The 26,167-nt window shown below is 39.1% G+C and overlaps 1 protein-coding gene across 3 annotated transcripts in view; it reads left to right on the plus strand.

Moving 5' to 3' along the window:
• Positions 1-823: 823 nt before the first annotated feature.
• tenm2a (teneurin transmembrane protein 2a) overlaps positions 824-26,167 on the plus strand; it is a 341,452-nt gene continuing 316,108 nt past the window's right edge. For all 3 annotated transcript variants that reach the window (XM_055159448.1, XM_055159447.1, XM_055159449.1), the window contains exon 1: positions 824-1,043. In XM_055159448.1, coding sequence (XP_055015423.1) covers positions 824-1,043 — 220 coding nt within the window. The remainder of the gene's footprint in view (positions 1,044-26,167) is intronic.

A 26,167-nucleotide genomic window follows, 5' to 3' on the forward strand; every position in this document is an offset into this window, starting at 1 on the left:
AAATCCTATAACTAAAATATGACAATATCAGAACTAGAAACAAAAGCGATATGGTTCAAAAGACTTGAAAAGATCGGCTTTGACAATAGACGCATCCCACTGGGAAATCAAACATGGCGGTTTGATGCTCACTTTTTTGGAGGACCCTTCTCAGTATGCATTGCACGATGACCGGAAGTCCAAAATCATCCAACAACATCCAACTAAACTACAACTAAAATAATAGAAATAATAAAGTAATACAAATATATCTCAGCTATATACAAGAGGGCGTAAGGAGAAATAGTGCAAAGATGAAATAATGATTGACATGGCTGAAGGTTATCATTACAGAAGGGTGAGTTGTACAGTATGGAGTATGGTATGAATTTAGTTGTGTATCACTCATTTCCAATATAAATCAAGATCATTTTGTGTATAATATAGAATAAAATGTACATGTTTAGTATCTGGCTATGCATCCCTACCATAGCAACTAACCAACTATATTTAGATTACACCAATAATTTCAATAATAAATAAATAAATACATTCAGTATTGGTATTTGTGGAAAATTATGCTTCAGTTAGCACTGTTTTGTTTGTTATAACCATATATTTCCTTTCCATTGGTTATAGTAAAACTCATTTGTCACTTTTTGAGTTCATATCAAGAAAGTTGAAGAGTAACTCTCAGTAACTTTCGTCCTTTTGTCTTCCAGGTGACTGAAGTGGACAGTACCATCACAGAGGCCCTTTAGGAGGCCCCACCCCGCTGCAACCTCCGCTGCTTCTCCCCTCTTTTATCTCCTCCTCTTCCCCACACACCCCCATCAAGCTGGGCATGGATCTGAAGGATCGCAGACACCGCTCGCTCACTAGGGGGCGCTGCTCCAAAGACACCCAGTACAACACGTCGTCCCTGGACACAGACGAGTGCCGTGTGCCCACACAGAAGTCCTACAGTGAGACGCTCAAGGCCTTTGACCACGAGCAGAGACTGCACTACGGGGGCTGTGTGACTGACCTGGTGCGCCATGAGGCTGACGACTACTCCAGACAAGGTGAGTGGAGAACCAAAGAAAATACTCTCATGTGAAGCTCAGATTTATCCATCTTTCAGGCTTTATCAAGTATTGAATTGATAATTTCCTGTAGAAGTCAAATCTGCAATACACTGCTGTCGAACTGGGGAAGGGGATAAAGGTAGTTTGACCAGCCACTCCTTTCTACATTCTGTTCAAATCTAGAGGGGTCTGGAACTGTAGAGCGTGAAAAACCTTTGTCCAAACCTAAGACAATCCAACCACAGCTGCTAATTTGTATCACGTTTCCCTCAAATGCGGAAGACATCTCCTCTCAAAACTTCTTGTGACAAAACATGTAACTTCTTGTACCTGAAATACTGTAAAAATCCACTTTGTTTCTCAGTCTTTTATGTAGATTTTATCCTTTTAAATGTGTAAGCAGCCATGTCCGTCTCTCTGATTGGGTAATCCACCTGTCAACCACACCCTCTGAAATCAGGGAGACAGGTCCAGATCCACTTGTCTTTGTAAAGTTTTTTTTCTTTTTTTTTTTCAAAGTGTGCGGTTCTGTTTGCCCAGTTAAGGGTAAAGGTGCTGTTTGCCAAGCGCCCAGTGCAGGGAGGGGCACCTCACAGAGTCTGCATATACACAGTGTGGGCCCACCAAGATGATTTGTACCAAGGGCCCAGAATTCGATGCTACTCCCCTGCTGCTATACCAGTGTTTTCTGTTATGAATGATGTATTTGTTTTTTCCTACTATATAGTAAAAACACTTGTCTAAATCAGACTGCCATGACTGCAGCCTGCACACACACACACACACACACACACAAGACACATAAAAAGATTTAGAACGCCAGGCTCAGACCGTACGGCATGCAATCCTGTGGTGCCAGCTGAGGTGTCATGGCGCTCCAAATCTGGACCTTGTACAGTCTGAGCTAGACACAAGGGTTTGTAAATCAGGTACCCCAGATAATCAGAACAAGTCTGGTGGGTGTGTGGAATTAAAGGATACAAAGGAGCTTCATGGATTTCATCTTGCTGATAAATAGTAGAGTGCAGGCATTTTCACTTCTGGACACAGGCTACTGAAACATTTATGAATGAAAAATGATAACGCTGTCAAAACCTTTGGTTAAAGGTCCAATGTGTAACTTTTCTGGTAGAGGGTCCGCCACCTTTTTTCCTAGAATCTTCTACAGTATGGCATTTAATTTAACTATCTTCATGGAGACAAGCAGCCACATCATGAAGCCAAGTTACAGGTCCAATCTATGGAGAAGTGGGCCTGTTTACAGAAGGAATGCTGTTTTTTGTGGTAGTTTTGAGAAATATAAACGCTCCAGGTGAAACAATAATGCCACCGCAAGCACATGGCAGACCCTCCACCAGAAATGTTACACAGAGCACTTTTTAATACAGGATCTTTTTATGTATAGCACTGTACAGTTTACCTTCAGCTTTGATCAAGTATGAACCAACCTGATCAATTATCATGCATATGGTTTTATACTCCTTTGCTTAGTACTCTTTGCTCTGTATCCATTTGCACGCCCTCAATTGGAATCATATACATTTATATAAAACAGAACAGGTTTAAAAGGCTGGTTTGGTCTGGTCTGCACTTTATTGACATAAGCCTCATTGCCTATAGTGGGATTTTTATTATGTTAAGGGAAATAAATGGGTCTAATGGTTTTCAATGGCCCTCTCTTATCAGCCACGTAATTACATGATGTGAAGAGGCACCTCGTAAAAACACTGAATGTGACAGGTGCTAGCATTCATTCAAAAGCTTATGATGATTATACAGATGAACATTACCATAATGGATTAAAGATTACGTTTTTTGGAAGAGAAGGTAGAGTTTATTCACCAATATCTCCCTAAAAAGAAGCATATTTTTTATCAACCTCAGTATAAAGTTATTTGTCTCTGCGGTGCCTCACTTCAAGGTTTTTGGCTGGCAGGGCACAACGAAAATTCAAGGATGTAGTCATTTCCTTCCAAAGTGTTACCAATTATTGTTTTCATCCTTCAGCGACAGTAGCCATGGCAATTCTTTTTAGCAGTCTTGGCCTCCGAGTCTTTCTGGGCCCATTTTGGCTTTCACGTTTTAAAGGCTCTTTGCACATAGTATTTATGTTTGGTTTTATTTTTGTTTTGGATGTGCTTTTTATTCTTTAGTGCTGATTTTGCCCTCAGAGGTGTGTACGTGCTTGCTCAATTATCTCTTTTTATATTATATTGTGCGTATTGTGTTTTGGTTGCCAGTTTTCCTCCGGCTTTTAGTACCCAAATGAATAAAGCTTTCAATATGTGCTGCAAAAACCTTTAAGCAATGTTTGTGATCTTATTTATTTTAAAGGTGCAACTTTTCTGGTGAAGGGTCCACCACCCGCTTTGTTTCCATTTTGATGTTATTATTTTGCCAGGATTCCACAATGTGTCATATTTTCATGGAGACACAAGAGGCCAAGTTACAGGACAGATCTGTGGAGAGGCGACCCCACTTTCAATAAGAATACATATTTTTAAAGCTATTTTTTGAGCAATAAAACACCTGTACTTTTTTTTGTTTTGTTTTTTTTTAAAGGGGAGATGATTACTGAAACATGACGGAAGGGAAAACAATTATAAAATCCTTAAAAACCTATTAAAAGTTTAACTATGCATAATCACAATGAGTATATGTGTAGCTACATTTCCTTCTGCTTGAGTCATAACAACATTTCATGAGTACATTTGGTCCCTCTCTACCTCTGCACACTATCACACTGTAATCAGAGCAGTGCACCAAAGCAGACCTTTAGCTGTGGCAAGCCTGTCATAATGAACTTCTATATCCCCCGGTGAGCGAGCGATCCGATAGGCCGATAGGTCATCTCTAAAGGGGTGGGTCTGCCCTCATGGCATGTCTTTAAACCGTGAGCGTGTGTATGTGCATATATACAGCCCTGTGTGTTGGAGCGAGACATGAAAGCGGCCGTATTGATCCATGGCTAGTGAAAGGAGTCAGACTCGATGGGATTGATTGGCGCTAAGCTCTGTTTTCTCTGCATGGACACAGAGGCACAGGTACACAACACAACCCAATAGTGCCACAACCTCTGGCCACGGTTCACATTTGTAGCGAGAAAATGTTTTGCCATCATAATAAAAGTGTTGATATGAAGTTTTGTCAACCAGGGAGCACATCGGGTGATTGGTGCACTGGATAGATTGATCTCAAGTTGAAAGAGGCAAAATATGACCTGAAGAAGAAGAGTCAAATAGGAGGTCGAAGGCAAAATGTTTCTTTGTGCATGGCTGTGCTGGCTTAGAATTTATCTCATTGCACTACAACTACAGAGCGGCGCAATGAGATGAATTGATCTGTAACACTGAATAAAATTTTGAGAGAGGAACCGATCTGCCTTCTGCTTATCTCCATGGACATGTTATTGCTTTACCATTACACATGTCTACTTTTCTTTCAACCCCAAGCATTTTTATTGCTCAGTAATACCTTAAAAAAAAACTTGCATTCTTACTGTGAGCAGATTTGTCTCTCCACAGATCTGACCTGTAACTTGGCCTAGTAATGCCACCTTCTTCTCTCCATGGGGATTGAAAATGTAATGCCATGTTGTGGAATATTACAGGCAAAGCAATAGTAACTTCATAGAGACAAGCACCCTCCACTTGAAAAGTTACATAGAGCACCTTTATTTTATTTGAACCCTTTAGTCACCCTAAGGTATATGTAGAGAGCCATCACCAACATTAATAGTGGTGTTTAAAGTAGTCACTAAATTAACTTATATAATTTCCATATTTACTTATTTTAAAATGCATGATTATTCTGAAAAGGAGCTAACATGGAGTGTGTTTACATGCACATCAGTATCCTGGTTATGATCGGATTTTTGAGTATCCTGGTTTCATGCATGTATACGCATTATCCCGGTTTCAGTGTCCCAAATAAGGCAGTATCCTGGTTATGAGAAACCGGGATACTGTAGCTGGTATATTCCGATAGTAACCGGGGTATTGTGGCATGTATATGCAGTATCCCGGTTACTGCAACATAAAGTTGAGTGCGCATGCATCCAAAAGACAAACACTTCCCATTCTTTTCATCACAACAGTAGCCAACATAAATAAAGTGACCATGAGTGAAATTACTGTAAAATAAAGAGCTGCACTAAACCTGCACATGTACAGTCTGCACTCGTGTGACCTTCACACACATGATCTCTTAAAAGTTAAACATGAACCATCTCCAACATGATATACACACAGAACAGACTCACCTTCAGCAGCACATCCTCTGTCACAGAAAGAACACACAAATTCCATTGACTCATGTCCTTTAGTCCGACAGAAGCTGAACTGCATCAGCGCACAAGGAGTGAGCTGTTTTATTTTGTTTGTTTGTTTGTTTTTTCAGCTCTTACATTTATGCAAATTAGCCATGCGGTTTTAAGTTTCGTTTCTGTAAAAAGTAAACAAATGTGTGCAAAGTTGAATTATATTCATCAAACAGGCTGATGTGGCTTTATAGTGGTTATGGTTTATATGTTTTAAAATTGAGATTATTTATACAGAAGATTTTAATGAAGAATCTGTTGCAGTGTGTTTGGAAAGTTCAGTTAGATCTGCGTAGTGGATCATAGCCCTTTACCGCCGGTTAGGAACCTGTGCTAAAGGAGCTCATGGTTGTTTGTATGTTTCCTTCTTTTATTAAGGATATAATTTTTGCACTTGTACATTTGTAACATTGTGTCAAGAAACCAGGATACTGCATTTGATCATGTGTACAGGGATATGAGTATCCCGGTTTCTCAGTGCACATGTATAAGCAGTATCCCGAATACTGTAATAACCGGGATATGGCTAGTAACTGGGATACTGATGTGCATGTAAACACACTCATGGATAAAGAATGGGCCGTATATAATTGTGCGGGGGTTATCTGGTTAAAAAAGAGTCTAGCTGTGATCTAGATACAGTATCAGAAAGCTCATAGTAGTCTATTGCAGAGAAATTCAAGATCAAGAAAACAAATTTGTCTTAGCACAAACAATAAATAATCCAATTACAAAATGAACATACATATCCCTTGACAAACCCTGTAAAATACATGTTGACCTAAGATTGTTGGGTCAAATCAATATTTCATGTAGAAACCCTTCATACAGAAACTACAACTGGCTGCTGTTTTATAAACAGCTCCATCCGGAAGGCCTTCAATAAAAATGAAAACAGTCCTGAGATGTTCTGTCAGCATGGCAAGAAATCATGAACGGATCAATCTGACATATCTCTTACACTTGCCCACACAAACTCGCACACACAACTAAATACTGGAAACAATACCTGATGCAATGAGGGGGTTGTACTGCAATATAAATACACAAGAGTGAATTTTTCCACTTTGTGATCAATAAAGTTTGAGATTGTTTTATTTAAACCGAATCATTACACAACAGAAACTCAGGGTGTGTTAAAACTTACACAATCACCGCATTTAATTACATTGAAACTAAACCTGGGATTAAAACTAGACCTAACCAGGACTAAACTAGTGCTAAAGGAAAACCAAACCAAGACATCTGAATTTAAAGGTGCACTGTGTAACCCGCCACCAGATTGTCGCCAAAGAGATCTTGTCGCATCAAGCATATCTATTTCCATGGTAACAGGTACCAGGCAAAGTTACAGGTTAGATCTGTGGAGATGTTATCCTGCTTCCAGTATGAGTGCATGTTTTCATTGAACTTATGAGCAATAAAAACACATATAATTGTATTAAATCAAAGACTTAATTTAATGTCATTCTATGGAACATTCAAGGCAAAGCAATATCACATCCATGGAAACAACTACGTGGCAAACCCTCTACCACAAAAGTTACACAGTGCAGCTTTAACTGGACTCAAACCAGGACTAACAGAGACAAGCATGAACTCACCTCCAATGGCTTTAGAAGAGTTATTAGATCAAGTGAAAACATGAGCTCATCAAGCGCGGCCAATCAGAGTGCTGCTCTTTGCTCTTACTTCTGGGTACGATATATTGGTAAAGAAAATATAGACTATAAACGATAATAGTAAATGTCATAATACTCCTGACACGATCACCCAAAAGCAGGATTTATCCCGAAAAAACAACACTTAATGAGTCATGGAAGTAATTATGTGCTCAAATCTTATCATAGCACACAAAAATAGCAAACAGTTCCCCACTAGTACAAAGAAAGTGTCCCCCTGATAAATATTGACCTCAAAAATAATTGTTCCATCTACCGTGTATTCAATAAGTCAATAGAGTATTTATTGTGATTGGCCTACTTCTGGGTTGATGAGAAATAAAAATGCTTCATTATAGCTGCAGGTAGCGGGCAATTGGTCTGATTGTGTTACAAAGTCCTGCTTTATATCATACACTTTGGGGAAAACATGTACTTATTTGCAGAACATGTTTGCTGAAGTGTTTGCTGAATTTGATTTGTATATACAACTTTAACAGATATAAACCATAGACTGTGTATATAAATGGACACAGCTAACCTGCTCGTCGCCATGTTCCAAATAGGAAGTGTTCATGGAGGTGCTTTCAGCTCCATCGATTCTGACTCCAATTAACTTTACATTAAAAAATTGTCACCCATTTTTCTGTAACTACAGCAGGGAGCTTTATCATTTTGGGCTTAAAATATTCATGTTAACCCACTCTACATGATCGTGATGTTTTTTATTCTGCTATTATGTTCATAAATAAATTCCTATTCCTAATATGGAACTCAATTTCTAATTCATCGCTATACCTGCTAGCCTCTTGAAGTTCATTTGACTAGAGCCGAACTCTGTGGGTAACATCACACTCCCTTAGTCCACTTCTTTACACAGTTTATGATACAAACTCACAGTACCCCTAGTGACCCCTACACCACAGCTTGAAAACCCCTGCTCAGTGTCCCCATAGAAGAAGACGAAGAGTTGGTTGAATCGTCAGAGGTGTTGAGGACTGTAAGTTATTGGTGTGTTTCGTTTGGGACACACTCCAGTGCCGCACCACGCTGACCTCACACTGGGCGATAGCTGATCGATAGCACAGCGCTCTCAGCCTATCAGCTCCTCGGAAAGCCCAGAGACACAGATGCATCGTGGGAAGTGTGGCCACGGGAGACCAACAGTGTTGCAGCACCATATGGACTGTGACACCACGAGAGAGGAGGAGGATTACTGGAAGGAGGAAGAGAAAGGCTGGGAGTGAAAAGGATCTGATGAATAGATGTGTTTGTGGTTACTTTTTGTAATTTGACTCTTTTAGGTATAAAGTACTAAGAAACTGCAATGCTACAAAGAGTGTAAATCCTTATATAACTCTATACGTTTTGGTTGACGTGTTGACAGGCCATATGTGTCCATGCATCACAACACCAACGCACATGTAAAATAAGGCTTTGCTCTTCACCTCAGCAGATAGGTTGTGGTATTTTGAATTTGATTTACTGATTTATTTTCTCTTCAGGACATGCCAGAAGAAAGCAGTTGTTTTAGACCAGGGGTGTCAAACTCATTTTGGTCCGGGGGCCGTATCCAACAGACTTTGATCTCAAAGGGGCCGGATCAGAAAGCTCATGGCATATAAACCCCAAAATAACAATAAGTTCAAATATTTGTGCAGAGAAACACAAATCTATTACAGATTTTTTTTTAATTGATGAACTCTTTCTTTTACAAAATATTATAATATTATGCACAACCTGAAACTTTAAGACAAATGTAATTTCAACACAATGTTTTAACATGAACTTGTATGCAAACAGGAATAAGTAAATTTTTCTTGGAAAATCCTGCACTTGGCTCCACTTTTCTCATTTTTGACATTTTGCTGATGAGGGTGTCACGGTCAACAGTCAAAACGATCGTCCTTTAAGAGCGTTTGGAAAGAGACAAGTCTTCATTTGTGCTGCTCTGGTGGGAGGGGCCACGTACAGAGACGCTGGAGACGCTGCTAATGCTAAGCGCCGCAGAAAATTACCAATATTTAAATAAAAAATATAATTAAAATATTTTAGTAGAAATAAGCCGAGGGCCAGATTAAAGGTCTTGGAGGGCCGCATCCAGCCCCCGGGCCTTATGTTTGACACCTGTGTTTTAGACTATGGTGAAATTGCAAATCTTGATGTAAAGGTCCTATATTATGCACAAATGACTCCATGTTATAATGCTCACCTCATACCTCATCAAAAACATACCTGGAGTTGTGTTTTGTTTCATTCACACATGTCTGAGTAATACTTTGTTAGTCTGTCTACATATCCAAAGCTCAAAGTGCTCTGTTCTACCTCGAAATTAATCAAAATGATTCTAATGAAGATGTATGGGGTTTAAAAACACAGTGGAGCACTTCCTGTTTTACCACATGACATCACAAGGTGGAACAGAAAACCCAACTCCAGGTATGTTTTTGATGGGGAAACAACATTATTAGATGAAATAGATCAGAAAATAATGTAATGTGTCTTTAAAAATAAGGTTCTTACTATTGCGAGATAGGGTCAAAACCAGTTTAGCTTATGAAAAGTAGGCAAATTAGCATCCTTGTACTACTTTGATTTAAGAAGATTTTTGGGGCCTAATGGGAATAGCAGGAACTCCTCATCTACCTCAAGTATATCTGGGCTTTACCTTCACCTTTACAAAATCCAGTTTGAGATTCTCTATTTGAAACATTCATAGATGTTTCTCTTGAGTCCTATTTATGGACCATATAATAACTATTAAGAAAAACCTTGGCTGTCTCCTTTCTCTGATTTCCGTTGCTTATATTCATTCCACAGTATTTCTATAAATTCAATGAACATAATATTAATGTTAGATATGTTGCTTTAATACTAAATACATTCAGAGAAGGAAATGGTGCTTTTTATTTCACCATGAACTATATTTGACGATGTTTATAATTTAACATTGCATTCATAACATATTTTACTAATTCATGTTCTCTTAGACAAGAAAATATTATGTGTTTTGATTAAATTATAATGCTGTGTTTGTTCGGCCGGCATTTCTTTTTCCTGATGAGAAGTTTTGAGGTCATCCTTTGCTATTTTCGCATTGATTTAATGGTTATATGCAGCACAACCAATTTACAGCTCTGTCTTGTGTTAATGCATATTGACCTGCCTTTAGCGTGTCATTAGATTTATGTGGCAGACAAAAAGGTGTGATTCATCCGAATGGGACCCTCTGACCAGGGCCTGCTGAAGTTGTAAAGTGTTGTGTAACAACCTGTTGTCAAGGGTGGGTGGTAATAATAGGTTCAGCAGAGTTGTACTTGTAGCAATTTCATCGCAGTATACTTTCTAGCTCAAGCTGGCAACGTTTTTTCAACATTAAATGCCTAATCAAAGACTCAATATATATATTATTAAAGTGCTCATATTACGCTGTTTTCTGTTTTCATGTTATAATGTTGTTTCCTCATCAAAAACATACCGGAAGTTGTTTTGTTTCATTCACACACAAACTCTGCGTATTTATGCGGAGTCATTCTCTCAAACAGAAAACACTTAGTTCCACCTTGTGATGTCAGGAAATGCTCCATTGTGTTTTTAAACTCCATACATCTTCACGAGAATCATTTGGATGATTTCACCTCCGGAATTCCCCGTATATAGTAAACAAAAAGTAGCTGAAGGTAACTTGAAAACTACTGCTTCGTGACATCACAAGGTGGAACAGAGAATTTTGAGCTTTTGAGATGTAGACAGAGTAATATTAAGGATGTGTGATTGAAGCAAAACACAACTCCAGTTATGTTTTTGAGACGGTAACAACAAAAGCTCACGATTGTCAATTTTCCGTAAAATATAACCTTAAATGTATGTTCTCTCTACTCAATATGGCCTCAGTATGATACGTTCACACAGGTAAGGAGATGTGCTTTATTGTTTATTGTACCTTTATGTTTATATACATTTAACCTTGTAACTATACCGAGAAGGCAGTTTCTAGTTCCTGATTACGTCTATCCAGTGCATTTCCCTTTCTAAATCACTCTGTGTTCTGTTTCTTGTATAACGATATTTTGTCCAGCACGTAGTTAAATTATTATTTCCCCTTCCATTTTCTTGTCTTCTCACTAATAGGCGCTGTGGGAAAATCGTCGGCACAATACACGTTTCACAAGTACATTTCTTCGTGTTTTTGTCTCATTTCAAAACTATCCATTTGCATGAGTTATGCAGTGCAAATTATTAGGAGTACAGCAGATGTCCTGAGGATATGTTCCCAGCCAAATCCAGGATCTGGGGGATGTAATTCTTCAAGCAAAAACTCCAAACACAAACATTTCAGTATTTAACTAGATCTTACTCTATGGCAACTGTGTAAATATTAGACACTCCATTGATTTGCCTACTGCATTTTTATAGTATACGGTGTGAAGCCAGTTATAATATTGACAAATGAACCAAGAGTCAAATTGCAGAGGATCTTGTCAATCAGATGTTATTATTAATTCTATAGAAAGCAATGTGCGTCTTGTATTCAGTGTTTATTTTTTGATCCTCATTTTTTTTCCCTTTCGATTCAGTTTCAATTAAGACTTGATTCATATGTCAGACATTAATTAATTTGTCAGCTATTATGGAGAATAGCTAAGAATCACAAACAGGCTAATCAAAACTGAAATATTAAACTATATTCATTCATAAGTAAATGTAGAACTTGATAATTTTAACACTTCCCTACATTCAACGCTAAATGCATGTAGGAAATATTATTTGTTATTTTTTAATTATTAAGATAACTTAAATGTGCTCAGGTTATTAAAGTGCACTATGGAACTTCTTCTCATCTAAGGTTATGTTCAGACTGCAGCCTGAAGTAACCCAAATCTGATTTTTTGGCCCCTATTCGACTTGTATCTGATCTTTTAATAACAGTCTGAACGACACAGATCCGATTTTTTCAAATGCGACCCAGGCCACTTGGATATGTGAAACCGTCTTTTGACATGCGACTTCAGTCTGAACGGCCAAAGCGCATTCATCCGACCTACACGTTATCAACAAGCCACAAACGTCACTATTCTGCGCTGAAGTAGGCGAAAATTGTTAATGAACTCCGTGTTACTGAAGCGAAGAACATCGCCACTCACCACTCTTGGCTACGTTTCCGCATCCACATGTTCTTTTCAACGGACGCTGCTGCCACTGCCCCACAAAACGCCACGGCCAAAACCTCGTCCTTCTCCTTCTCAATCTCCTCCTTAAAACAAGTAAGTTGTTCATGTTCTGGCTCCGGTACGAGAGGAACTTTAAAATCGCCAGGTGCTCAATGCTCGCGTCCATGTTTGGACAACTTCTGTAAACACAGAGCACGCTCGCTGCGGTTGACGTCATCGTGTCTCCAGTGCACATGCGGGACACTTTTGAGCCGTTTAATGTTCACACTGGAGTCACATACAAGTCACATTTAATTGGAAATGTGAATGACCTCGCAAAAACATCGGATTTCACCAAAAAATCCGAATGAGCTTTAAGCCCTGCAGTTTGAACGTAGCCTTAATGTATGTATTTTGTATTTATTCAACTACTGATGCTTTTTTAATTGCTGAAAGATTCCTTGAACTATAAGCCATCCACCTCTCCTCAGATCTGATCTGGAACTTGGACTGGTGGCGTCATGTTTTAGTTTCCAGTCTAATCTCTAGTTTGGATATAGATAATGTAAATGCCTCACGACAGAACATTCCAGGAAAATAATTCACATATCCATGGAGACAAGAAGGGGCAAAAGTTCCATAGTGCACCTTTAAAAAGCCACTATTGCACTATTTTCTGATCTAATGTTTCCTCATCAAACCTAGAGTTGTGTTTTGTTTCATTCACATATTTAACACACAAACCCTGCAGAGTTAAGCTGAGTTCTTCTCTTAAATGGAAAACACTCTGTTCCACCTTGTGATGTCATGTGGTAATACAAGAAATGCACCACTGTGTTTTAAATTACACAATTACATACACCTTCACTAGAGTCATTTAGAGAATTTCAGCTCTGGAATTGCCAATCTACTGAACAAAAGGTAAAAGGAGTTAGCGTAGACGTGTGAATGAAACAAAACACAACTCTGGGTATGTGTTTGATGAAGTAACAACATTATAACACGGCTTAAAGCTTTTTTTTTTTTTTTTTTTTTTTTAATATAGGACCTTTGAAGTAATAAACAGTAGCATTAAATAATAATTCTGGAGTCTGTAGATATGTTGTAATATGTTTTGACCATTTTTGTTTTGTCTGCCCTTTACCCTATCACAAAATCTAATGTCCGCTTATATACATGGACATATTTAATGCTGACATACTGTAGATTTGCAAAGTCAATTCTTATACTACTTGTACTACATAACATATGTTTCTCACAACCCCCATTATAAAAACTGTCACAAAAACTTGCAACCGCACTTCTATTTTTTGGCTGATTTTCCCACAGTGCACTATTTTACTCTAGCTTACTTCATCAAAAATACTTGCAATACTATTTTGTACCAAGACAGTCCAGTAATGCAAAAGGTGGCCAATTATAGTGGACACGAAAATACCACTATCCACAAAATGCTAGGGGGCCAAAATGTTGCTTGAAATTTATGTTGATACAGCGAAGAGTGCATGAGTCTGCCTAATAAAATAGCACTTATACAGATAGAGTAGTTTATGAATCCCACAGGCAAATAAAAGTGTAACTAAGCCCACTTTTCATAAATCAAAATATATAAACAATCAAGGAGGTATATGAATGAAATCCAATTAAACTTCCTGGAGACAGACTTGGCACAGGTATCAGAGCAATTAGTTTATCAGCTTGCAAATGACTGTCACATAAGATCAATGTAAATTCACGGTCTTGGCAGAGAATATGTAATGTAATAGACCCAAGTGTTTTCATGGAAATCTTGGAAAATTTTCTCCGAATATTTTTCCTGTTTTGCCTTAAGGCTGCTTGTAATTTTCCTAAAACAGGTTTGGTTTTGTGAAAGACCCCCTGCTGTTTTCAGAGCTGATCGTTGTCTAATTAACATTCCCCGAAAGCTATTTAAGAATCCGAAAGAACTTCTTAAGGATAAAAGTGCACCCCAATCTTGAAAGAAGTTGGAAAACAATTATTCTTAAAATGTAATTAAAATGACCAACACACTTTGAACATAACTCCTTGAATGAAAATGGTGAACAAATGTATTTAATAAGAAGTCATTATATATATCATACTAAATAAATGCTATTCTGTCTTCTGTTTTGTCATTTTAAAATTTGTCTGCTATTTTGCTTATTACTTAATATACTGCCCATTGCCCTATAACCTTAGGACAATAACTTAAAGCTGCACTGTGTAACTTTTTGTGATTTCACCACTTCCTTGTCTCCATGAAGATGCAATTGATTTGTCTTGAATGTCCCACAGTGCAAATATACCTTTGGAAAACATGGATTTTAACATGTAACCTGTAACTTACGCTGGGGTGTCACCTGCTTGTCTCCATGGAAGTGGTTAGATTCAAACCATAAACTGTATAAAGAAGTGGACTGAGGGAGTGTGACGTCACCCATAACGTTCGAATGTCGAATGAAGCTCATAAGGTTAGCAGTTAGAGGAGCAAATTTGGAGCTGAGTTCCATATTAGGAATAGGAATTTATTTTCCTACAAAATGGCTGAAACAACAACAACAACAACAAAAACAGCAGGATCATGTAGAGTGGGATAATACGGACATTTTAAGACCAAAATGACGAGGCTCACAGCAGCAGTCACAGTGAGAGCGGTGACAATTTTTCAATGTAAAGCCAATTGGAGCCTATGGAACCGGAAGCACCCCCGTAATCACTTCCTATTTGGAACGCGGTGGCGAGCAGGTTAGTTATGTCCATTTATATAGACCAGTGTTTCCCAAACTTTTTTTTAAAGTCACAAACCTTCGTGACCCAAGTCAGTAGACATTATTCATAAATCACATTGAACATCCATCCATCCATTTTAACCCCGGACATTGAACATTAATGAGGATATTTTATTGTTGAGTGATCGTGTCTCTCTGAACAATTAGTATTACTCAAGTTTTAAAGAATGAAAAACAGTCATTGATGCAGCAATAAAAGGTATTCATAAGTCGCCTATTTGGACATTAAATGTAGCTCATTTCTTTTTCTTTTCAACATTCAATTGAACCAGCAATATTGGACCAAAACAGTCAATAAAATAATTACACTAATATTAGAAATTATATAAAGACAGTCTGTGTTTCAAACCATACTGTGGAACATTCACGCCAAAGCATCATGGAGACAGGTAACAGACACCCCACAATACATGCTACATAGTGCATGTGTGATTGACTTGTAAAATAAACCTAGTACTATACAATGAAAAGTTTTTGACTTGTCTTGGGTCAACTTACTCCTCTTTCCCATTTATTTTTCCTTGGCTTTGCTCCTTAATATCCTTCTACCAGTCCATCTGTGGCACCACTTCCCAGTTCATTCCCCAGGTGTGGCACATCCTCCCCCTCCAGCCCCCTCCAGCCCCCCCCAGCCTACCCGTAGCCTCCCCCCGTCCAACAGCAGGTATTATCAGGTGCGCCGCGGTCTCTGGAAGCTTTAGCCTTTCCTCCATGGACCCTTTTTGAATGAGCACCTCTCTATTCTGCACCACTGCTGCTTTTGTCCCTCCGGGTAGCAGTACTCGCGAGGGGGACCAAACGACCAACCAACCACTGACCACCTCCCTGCCACCTGCTTTCCCCTGACTGCCTGGACAACATTCACCATCACACACACCTCTCATTTGGCCCCTGTGTAAAGCTCTCTCCAAAGGCTTTTTCCCCTTTTCATTTGCAGCTTCTTTGATGGCGTCTTTTGCTCCTCCGTCACACTTCTCCAGCCTGCTTTCACCTCCTCGATCTGGGAGCCTGCCTTTCTCCTGGCTCTTGCTGTTCCTTTATTGCTGCTTTAGTGGTCATATCACACATGTATTATGTTGAGAGCCCTGTGTTCCTTTGTGCTACATTTCACACTGGTCGGTCTGGCTCTATAGGCTTGAACTCTCGTCATTACGCTGCAATGGAACTATACTAATATCAGTGTAACAATGAGTGATAAAAGAGCAGGTCTATACATTTCTATATTTCAGTCATGCCCGTTTGTAGAGACTGGGCCTATTTTCTTTCTTTCTTCTTTTATCCATAACAGTACAAAACACACTGTTCCACCAACTTCTCTCACTAACTGGACTACTTATCTTATTATGTATCCAGTGAAACCCAGTGAACAGACCGGTGACAAAGAGCAGCCCTGGTGGAGTCCAACATGCACCGGGAACAGGTCTGACTTACTGCCGGCAATGCGAACACAGCTCCTGCCCAGTCAGGGCAGGAGCAGGAGGGCAGGAGCAGGAGCTGTGTTCGGCCCTTAGCAAACGACCAGCCCCCTGACCGCACAGCCTGGTCAAAAGCCAGAAAGTAGACTGGTTGGGCAAACTCCCATGAACCCTCTACTACCTGATGGAGAGTGTAGAACTGGTCCAGTGTTCCGCAACCGGAATGAAAACCAAAATCTGAGGTTCGATTCTCATTTGGATTCTCTACTCCAGTACCCTGGAATAGACCTTGCAGCTGAGTATGAAGCAGCTGAGATGAAGATCAGCTTCTCCAAATCTGAGGCTATGGTTTTTACCCGGAAAAAGGTGGCTTGCCCTCTGCAGGTTGGGGGAGAGTCCCTGCCTCAAGTGGAGGGGTTCACGTATCTCAGGGTCTTGGAGCGTGAGATTGGTGCAGTGTCTGCAGTGATGGAGTCGTTGTATCGGACCATTGTGGTGAAGAAGGAGCTGAGTCAAAAGGCAAAGCTCTAGATGTACCGGTCATCTACTATCTCTAAAAGAGCACCCAGCCACTTGGTGGGGTAGATAGCAGATAGCTCGGAGTAGAGCCGCTGCTCCTCCATATCAAGAGGAGCCAGTTGAGGTAGCTCGGGCATCTACTCCAGATGCTTCCTGGATGTCTCCCTGAAGAAAAGTTCCTGACACCTCCTGCTGGGAGGAAGCCCCGGGAAAGAAAGGACGCGTGTCCTTTTCTGCAAATTCGCCCCAGCATTGTGAGCTTCATTTCAGTGGAGACAAACACTAGGGGTGATGGCACACTCACTCAGTCCACTTCTTTATACAGTCTATGCTCATGATAATTAAAGGAAAAACTATAACCTTGTCAAATCCCAGTCATTTTGTACTCACTGTCGTTGAGTGCTTTGGTTTAGGTTTGGCACAGCAGCTGGAGCAACCTGGGATTATCTCACAGTGAGGTGAGATAGTACACTAGTATAGAATTGTGAAGGCGTGCCATCATTTTATCCTTTTACCTGCATATGACAAAACAAGATTTGAAAATAAACCCATTGTTAAGTTATAAAGCCATTCTGGTGACGCCTGTTGCTAGCGGCAGCTGTTAGCACCATGTGTCACAGATGTACAGTACCATATGATTGTAGGTAGAGCAGGCCAGCCGTGTGCTAACAGTGATAAAGGCTACGGCCCTGTCCAAAGCTGGCATTAGCGTGTGCTTTGTGTGATCTGAGTGAGTGGACCCAGCTAACATCTGTTCACATCTGGCATCTCCTCATATGTCTCTAGTGACCGCTCCTGATCCAATTTCACTTTTTTATGCAAATACGCCAGTTATAACAAGCTTGGACACATTTCCTCATGCTTTTAAATTCTACTCAGAGCATTTAATGTTTTAAAATAGTGATACACCTACTACTTTGTTAAAGAGTTGAGCTTTAATTATAGGTTGATGTTAAAATAGCGGCTTCCACCATCTGCTCTCATACGGTCTCTAAAAAAAGATTTCACAGGAGTAAACAGAGCATTTTTAGTACATCTGATTTGTGCAAAGAAACAAATGTGGTAGACTTACACCAGTGCACTCTGACAGCCCCAAATGTCATGATCTCCTTTATCATGTCATTTACAACACTGTAGTGTTGTTTGGAAAGGATTTGACTTAAAGCTGTCAACATGTGCCAGTTGTCTTTTTGGTTATCCATGGCAGTTACACTGTATTTTATGACTTGCCGGTTACAATTAAATACTTGGCAGTTAAATGGAAGATTTTGGGCCAACTTTTATGCCTTTTTGTGCGTGTTCTTGGTGGTCTTGGCTTTTCAAACATAGAACTATCTAGTCTAGATCTCAGACTAGTCAGTTTGTGAGTTTCAGCTTCTGGTTTATATGCACTATTTATACTTTTCACCACTCAAAACACCTACCTAGTTTTTCTTCACTCTGAAACCAGCGGATAGGAAAACATAAAAAAAAAAAAAAAAAAAGGATCAGATGTATATAGTGCTTTTTTGGACACTTATAGGCTTTGATCATCTATTTCAGGTCTTCCTAAAACTTTGCAGACCTCAAGTTCCAAAATAACCCCTAATCTACTTTAGATAAGGGATTGTATCATTACATATATATCAGTTATATCAGTGATAACAATATTATGTATTTCAAGTAGCTAACATTGTAGTTATAACTATGATAAGTATCTAAATCACTTAAGGAAATTGCTTTAAAGAAACTTGGCTATTAGAAAATATTTTGATTTATGAAGATATTAAAGCCCCACCTTGAAAGATTTCAGACAAAAGCAACCTAAAATTAAAGCATTTATGGGCGTTTTTATTGCACTAAAATACCTTGCCTTGTATCCTTACATGTTTGCCTCTCCACAGACCTGATTAACTTGATGGCAGGTTGGTACTTGTCTCTATGGAGATGTTATTACTTTACCTGGTATGTTCCACAGAATTGCATCTTTAGTGGCTTTTAACACATTTTAAGTATTTCCTTTTTAACTTGAATGATAGAAATGACAGGCACCCAACAAACTCAAGTGTACTTCCATGCTTACACCTACACACACACACACGCCCATACACACACGTCGCACACACTGCACACACCTTATCGCGCTGCAGTGGGATACAGTCAAACCTGGACTCTCCATGATCAAAGACACAACAAAGCAGCTGCATGTTATTAAAAATAAATGGTGCTGAGATTAAACACAATCCCCGCTATCCTCTTTATATTAGTCTTCTCCCTCACTTTCCTCCTCTTTGCCAGCTGCTGACACTCCAAAGCATCCCAGAGAGGAGAGGATCTGCTGGAGAATGTCCTGGGGCAAACATGGCGGCCCTCGTCAAATCCTCGCTGTGCTCCCACTTATCCCATCCCCATATTTTCACTTTCATAAACATATAACAGCTCATGAGGGGGTGCGTGCGTCTCCCCAGAACATGCAAACGGCTCTTCAGATGAAAGCTTAACTCAAAGTAACATCTGGTCGAGCATTTGGTCTCACAGACAAATAAACAGGCTCTCTCTGTGAGTGAATGTGACCAAGTTTACCCCCCAAAATATTCACTTTTCTTTATCCACAAACTGTAATTTCAGGACCAAATTCTAAATATTTACACTCAATGAGGCGTCTAGTTGGGATGCAGTACTAATGTTGTGTTTATGTCAACATTGAACTTCTAAGAGACGCTGACCTGAGTGACCTGGAGGAGATGCAAGTAAATAAGCACAGCTATGGAGACACAGTGCAGATTCAGGGCTAAAAATGAAAACCAAACATCTGTGCTTGCCAAAGAGAGTGGGGATGTTTGCTTGGCTAGTTTTGAAGGCTGACTCTGCATACATTAAGCTGGTGATTCTCACTGTAAATCTCAAAACAAAGAACAGTGACATCCACTGTTAAATTTAGGATAATTATGTATTGTGAAAACATTACACATTAAACTTAATTAAATTAAAATGCTTTACCCAGGAATGTTCCATGGTATGAAATTAAACTCTTCCCAATTTATGTCATTGCAGGTGTTTTTATGGCCCAAAAATACCTTTCAGAACATGCTTTCTTAATATAAGCGGGGTCGGCTCTCCGCAGAGCTGACCTGTAACTTGACCTGGTTGTACCACCTTTTTGTTTCCATGATAAATGTAGTGTCATGCACAACATTATAGGCAAAACAGGTGGACCCTAGCCAGGCTGGCACCACGCTCAATTTCATTTCTCTCCAGCAACTATGTCAGGAATCGGAATACACTAGATGGTTCGCAAAACCCCGGAAGTGCGAGTCCGGGCACCAGCCAATCAGCGAAGAGCCATATATTCTGTGTTGGTAACGATTCTTGAGATCGAGGATTTAAAGCTAGAATAAAGAGAATATTTGGTGAAAATTATCAAGGGGAAAGACATTATTGCCCTTCTTCCTACGGGATTTGGGAAAAGCTTAATATATCAGTTAGATGGTCTGACTAGACATAAATGAAAAAAGTATCCGCCTACCTTTGAGCGAACGAATCCTCATGCTGCGAGGTCAGTCGGTAAATCAGGCTAGGTGGACCCTCCACCATAAAAAAAAAAGGCATCTTAACCTTATGCAATGTGTCTTGGTGATAATAAAAACTAGTAAATAACATATACAAGATTGCATACCTTCTTTTTTCTTTGCATTCCTCTTAGGTTTTGTGCAATTATTTGTTAATATATTTAGCTTGTTTTGCTATACAGAGCACCAACTCTTTCTGAATAGTATTTTCACTGTGGATATTAGAGAAATGGACAGTGCGGTGTGTGATTGTAGTCGGGCAGTCTTGCATGGTTGAACGCGTGAGTGCTTCCAACAGTCAGTCAATGGAAGCACCCTGACACCTGTCAATCAAAGTCACCTCACACACAATGAAGGAGCTTAATAGAGCGTAAACGGGCGAATTCTAAACCCATCCCCCGCATGTATAATTGTCACAAAATGAGATGCTTCCTCCGGAGGTCAGTGCCCTCTATAACAAGAGGAAACTCAGCTTGTGTTTCTGGTCATATACTTTACCACTCACATGTATGTAGTCACCTGTATCAATGATAAAACAAGTAGTAGTAATAGTAGCAGTAGTAGTAGTAGTGCAGGCTATATTATAACCACTTCTTTGTCTTGAGTTTTAATTTTAGATGTGTTTGTGCAAGCTGCCAAATACAAGCAACTGGTAACAAGAGGTGTTACTAAAACTAGGCTCCGGTGCCAAGAAACTTACAAACTTCAGTGAATATCTATGGTCAGCATTTGTAATTTAGAAACATGCATTTTTTTCCCCTTCAGGTTGGGTTAGTAAGAAATACAAATAGAACAAAACATCTACTTGAGAAGGTTGGTTAAGGAAATTTAATGGGAGAAATATAGCTATGAGACTTTTTGTGGTCCGTAGTTGTTGGTATAAATTGTCAAATGAAGAGTAGTAGTTTTTAAAAAAACACGAAGCTGCATTACTACAATAGCACTAGATGTAGTAGTAGTAGCAGTAGTAGTGATAGCAGTAGTAGAGTATTTGAGCACATACTACCATATTCCAAATATAATACTTTACTTTAATGTAGGACAGAATTTTTAGTCCCGCTCCCGCCCGCACCTGCATTGTGAAGTCCCGCTTCTGCCCGCTCCTGCAAGGAAATGTAATTTTCAGTCCTGCTCCCGCCCGCAAGTCCCGCAGGATCAGGACATTTGCTTTCTTAAGCTCTATCAAACACAGAGAAGTGGAAAAGAATTCTTTAAAATGTGCTTGAGATTAGACCACATCCGCAAATTTAGGCTGTTTAAAAAGTTTTTATTAATGCCAAATAAAATATCCAGCACAAATGATGTATACTAGACATACATTCATTCATTTGTATATTTTACTTTACATTCATATTTAGTTTATGGGACTGCAGTTTATCTTCCCACTCGCCTGCTCCCACATTGTGCAGTCTAGGTCCTGCCCGCGCCCGCAATGAGCTTTCAAAATGTGTCCTGCGCCGCACTGTTTTGCGTTGGGTCCCGCGGGTGTGCAGGGCTCTAATTTAAAGGGCCCATATTATTTGATTTTCTATGGTTATAATGCTGGTTCTTCAGTTGTGTTTTGTTTCATTCACACGTTAACACACACATTTTGCATATTTAGGCTGAGTTCTTCTCTCAGACGGAAAACACTCTGTTCCACCGAAATACAGGTGTGTTCCACTTGCTCCATACACCTTCACTAGTTTCATTTGGACAGTGTTGGGGCGTAACAGATTACATGTACCAGAGTTACGTAATCAGAGTACAAATTATGAGTAACTGTGTTCAGTTCACATTTTGGGCTATATCCCCCCTTTTTTTTTTCTTTTTTTTTTTCCTCGGTAATTCCACTTATTGCTGGAAACTAAACCAGGTCTAAAACCAGGTCTAAACCCAGGTCTAAACTAGGTCTAAACTAGGACTGAACCAGTACTAAAGCAGGACTAAAACCAGGTCTAAACCCAGGTCCAAACCAGGTCTAAAAATGGTCTAAACCAGGTCTAAAACAAGGACTAAACCAGATCTAAACCAGGACTAAAACCAGGTCTAAACTATGTCTCAAACAGGATTTAACAGGACTAAACCATGCTGCACGGACCGTGTCTCCTCCTCTTCTATCAATAATATTTTTAATTTGGTTAAGTAAAGACTGGGGTTTTTATTTTCTTTTAGCAGACAAAACATCTTATATTACGATATCCTCGTCTTTGCTTCTCTACAGCAAATCAAGTAATCCAAAGTATTCAGATTACGTTACTCACTTTAAGTAATTTAATGGATTCTGTTACAAACTACATTCTGGGGTATATAATCTGTAATCTGTACAGGAATACATTTTAAAAGTAACCTTCCCAACACTGCATTTGGATGATTTCAGCTCTAGAATTGCCATTGCCATCTCAACTGAACTAAAGGTAAAAGGAGCTGTTAACTTGAACACTACCGCTTCATGACATCTCAAGGTGGAATGAAGTATTTTGAGCTTTCGAAATGGGGAGAGACTGATGTAGCGTTAACGAAACATGCGTGAATGAAACAAAACACAGCTCTAGGTATATTTTTGATGAGGTAACACCATTCTAACACGGCTTAAAGCTCTCAAGAGTCCATTTTGTGTAATGTATTACCTTTAATGTTACCGTCTGTCATTGCGTTTTAGTACCCACATTCATCGCAATAGTCGTGTATTCAGTGGTTCTATAAATATTGAATCATTTTTGTCCCTTTATTTGCATTAAATTCTGAGCCAATAATAAAACCCAAATGTAATGCCTCAAATACTGGTGATTCAATTTAAACCATCCACATAACACCACATTAAGTCTGTGAAATCCGGCGTATGCTACAGAAGTGTTAGCTGTTAGCACTGACGTTGGCACAGGTGCACACAGCCACATGCAAACACAGGGTAACAAATGAGAGGAATAATAGGAAGAAGCCAGCTATTTGGCGCTAGCATAGAGTCCTGTTTATTCACACACACGCACACAAATATAGTGAGGTTACAAACGAGACAATTAATTGACAGAGTCTGGGGAAATGCATGCTGACATCCGCAAATTTCCTGGAATAAAATCATTTATCAAACAATATTGTGTGGGTTTTGGGAGAGTTGAGCTAATCTCTGTTTACTATGTAATGACCCTCTTTGACTCCGCGTTGGCAGCTTTTGATAAATGAGGCAGATTGTAAATGTCAGTGTTATCAAGTGTTTTCCCCCTGCTTCTTGCTTCCTAGGTTGTAATTAAAGTTGTTCCCAAGCCACAGAATTTAGCGCGTTACTCTGACTGAATGCCATTTCGTATATGTCTTGAAAAGAGGAAACGTATTGACGCCTGTTTTTTTTTTTTTTTTTTTTTTTTTTTTGTGGTAGATCAGTCTAAAACCATTGACTTCAAGTATCTTAGATTAATCCATTATTATTCTATTGCTAAAGGCCTATTGTGAAAAGGATGATTAGAACAATTGTTTGAAGGGGAAATGTAACAACAACACGTGTCTGAAAGGTGCACTCTGTAACATTTCTAGTGGAGGGTCTAACACCTGCTTGTCTCTAAGGAAATATTCTTGCTTTGTCTAGAATGTTCCACAGTAGAGATTAAACCTATGTATCGCATTGGAGACAAGCAGGCTTCAGCACTACGCTACATTACATTTCAGATCTGTGGAGAATCGCCTCATTCACAGAGGGAATTATTTTATTTTTGACCCACGGAAACACTTGTAATTAATAAATGCCAAATGGATATGTTTAATGTCATACCAAGGAACATTCAAGACAAAGCAATAACATCTCCATGGAGATAAGCAGATGGTGGACCCTCCCACCCAGTTAACATACAAGCCATACATTAAAACATTTTGTGTCATGTTCTTAGGGGTGGAAAATATAAACATTCCTTTAATTGTTTTCTAGAGCCATAGTGCATGTGTGCAAGCCCATACGTGCACATTTTTTCCCATTGCCTTTAGAAGGTATCTACATTTTGCTGCATCTGAAAGTTTGCACTGGATTATTGGTTCAAACCACTTGTCACTCACCGAGAGCATGATAAAACTGACCAGTAGGAGGAGAGGGCGGAGAAAGGTATGGTTTGAAGTAACTGAACAAAAGCAGAGGATATTCTGATTATTTTTATTGCCATTTTTTTTTTTTTTCAAATCTGGATCATGAGTACCTAGCTGGAGTAACTGAATGTATGACTTTGTTTCTGTTACCCTAAAGCAATTAGTAGAATGGTAAAGGATATAGCCAGCCCACAATTGATTCTCATTCAAAATTGACATACCTGTAAATCCATTTGCCACAGTTATCTTTTGGGTGCCTGTAACTTCATCAGCTCACTCTTTCCCACATGGTTTAATATTGATCCATTTGATTGACTTTGAGAGTGTTAGAATTGTAATCTAAAAAGCTTTGTGTACTGACTTACAGTGTAAAGTACTAGCCTTTGCAGTGTCTACTGCTGTCTAAAAAGAGCTCTGATAGATATACATAGCATGAGTGAATTATAATAACTCTGTGTTATGTATGTAATGCCACGCCCTGTTAGTTCAGTCTACACTTAACATGCACGTGAATGATTGTTACTGTCATTAAAGACATTCTTGAGTGTGAACACACTGCAGTAAATCCAGGATCTAATTTCCTCTAGTATATGTATGATATTGATATTTTGTGAAAGATCATTTGTCCACAATGTGCAACTAACATGTATTGATCTGCAACATGGGACACTGTTTGTACATTCTTAGACATGGCCTGCAGAGGATTAAAGATCGGTGCTGTGTTGGTGCAGTGTACCAGTGGTCATATGTCACCAGTAGAAACACAAATCGACTAACAAGGGCAATTATAATCCCTTGATTTCAAAGGTGCATAATAATTGCGTGTATGAGTAATTAATTGCTGATCAGATTTTAGAAAAAAAAAAAAAAAGTTTTGAATATTTTTCCCATTGGGAAGTTCAGTAGTTAGTGCAAGTTATTATTATTTTTTTTTTAGTTTAGAGATGGCCCCAATTTTACTGTATTAGTCCTCATGCCTTCTGTTGCAATGGTCCAAATGATCATACACACATACACATACTCATTTTAACAGCAATTTTAAGTATTTCTACCACTATTACCTCAATAACATCACACTGTATTGTGATACAGATATAAGATAAATGTTCCAAGCCTTATAAAGATATGGTGCCTATGACAACTACAATGGATCCATCATGGATCATCCGCTGTATTGACCACCAGTCTGGGGCCCTCCCCTACATTTCAATATGTGGCCCTTGGTGAAAAAAGTTTGGACACCTCAGGTTTAGAGGAAACTAAAGTATCAGATTATACATTTAAAAGTATTCTCAAGAAGTTTCAAGTTTTAAATTGTTGCATTAAGAAGCATAATTGTTAACAGGCCATGTTGTTTTCATTAGGTTCAAATTTGATTGTGTAACTAATATGAGTCACAGATGAGATTGGCACTAGGACAGAAAATGGTATTCTTAGACTGTATCTGTAAAGCAGTGGTTCTCAAACTTTTCACACGAGTACCACCCAAGAAAAATGCCAGCCAGCCAAGAGCTACAGATCTTACAGATCTAAACCAGTACCACAGTTTGAGAACCACTGCTGTTAAGCAACTAAACTTTTTTTTTTCAATATTGTAACTCAAGAAATGCAAGAAATACATGTCTAGTGACCTCATCCTTGGTCCATTTGATTAACATCTGGTCTGTTCTG

This window comes from Boleophthalmus pectinirostris, unplaced genomic scaffold (genome assembly GCF_026225935.1).
Source record: "Boleophthalmus pectinirostris isolate CB_2022bp ecotype Guang Dong unplaced genomic scaffold, ASM2622593v1 HiC_scaffold_23, whole genome shotgun sequence".
Lineage (NCBI taxonomy): Eukaryota > Metazoa > Chordata > Actinopteri > Gobiiformes > Gobiidae > Boleophthalmus > Boleophthalmus pectinirostris.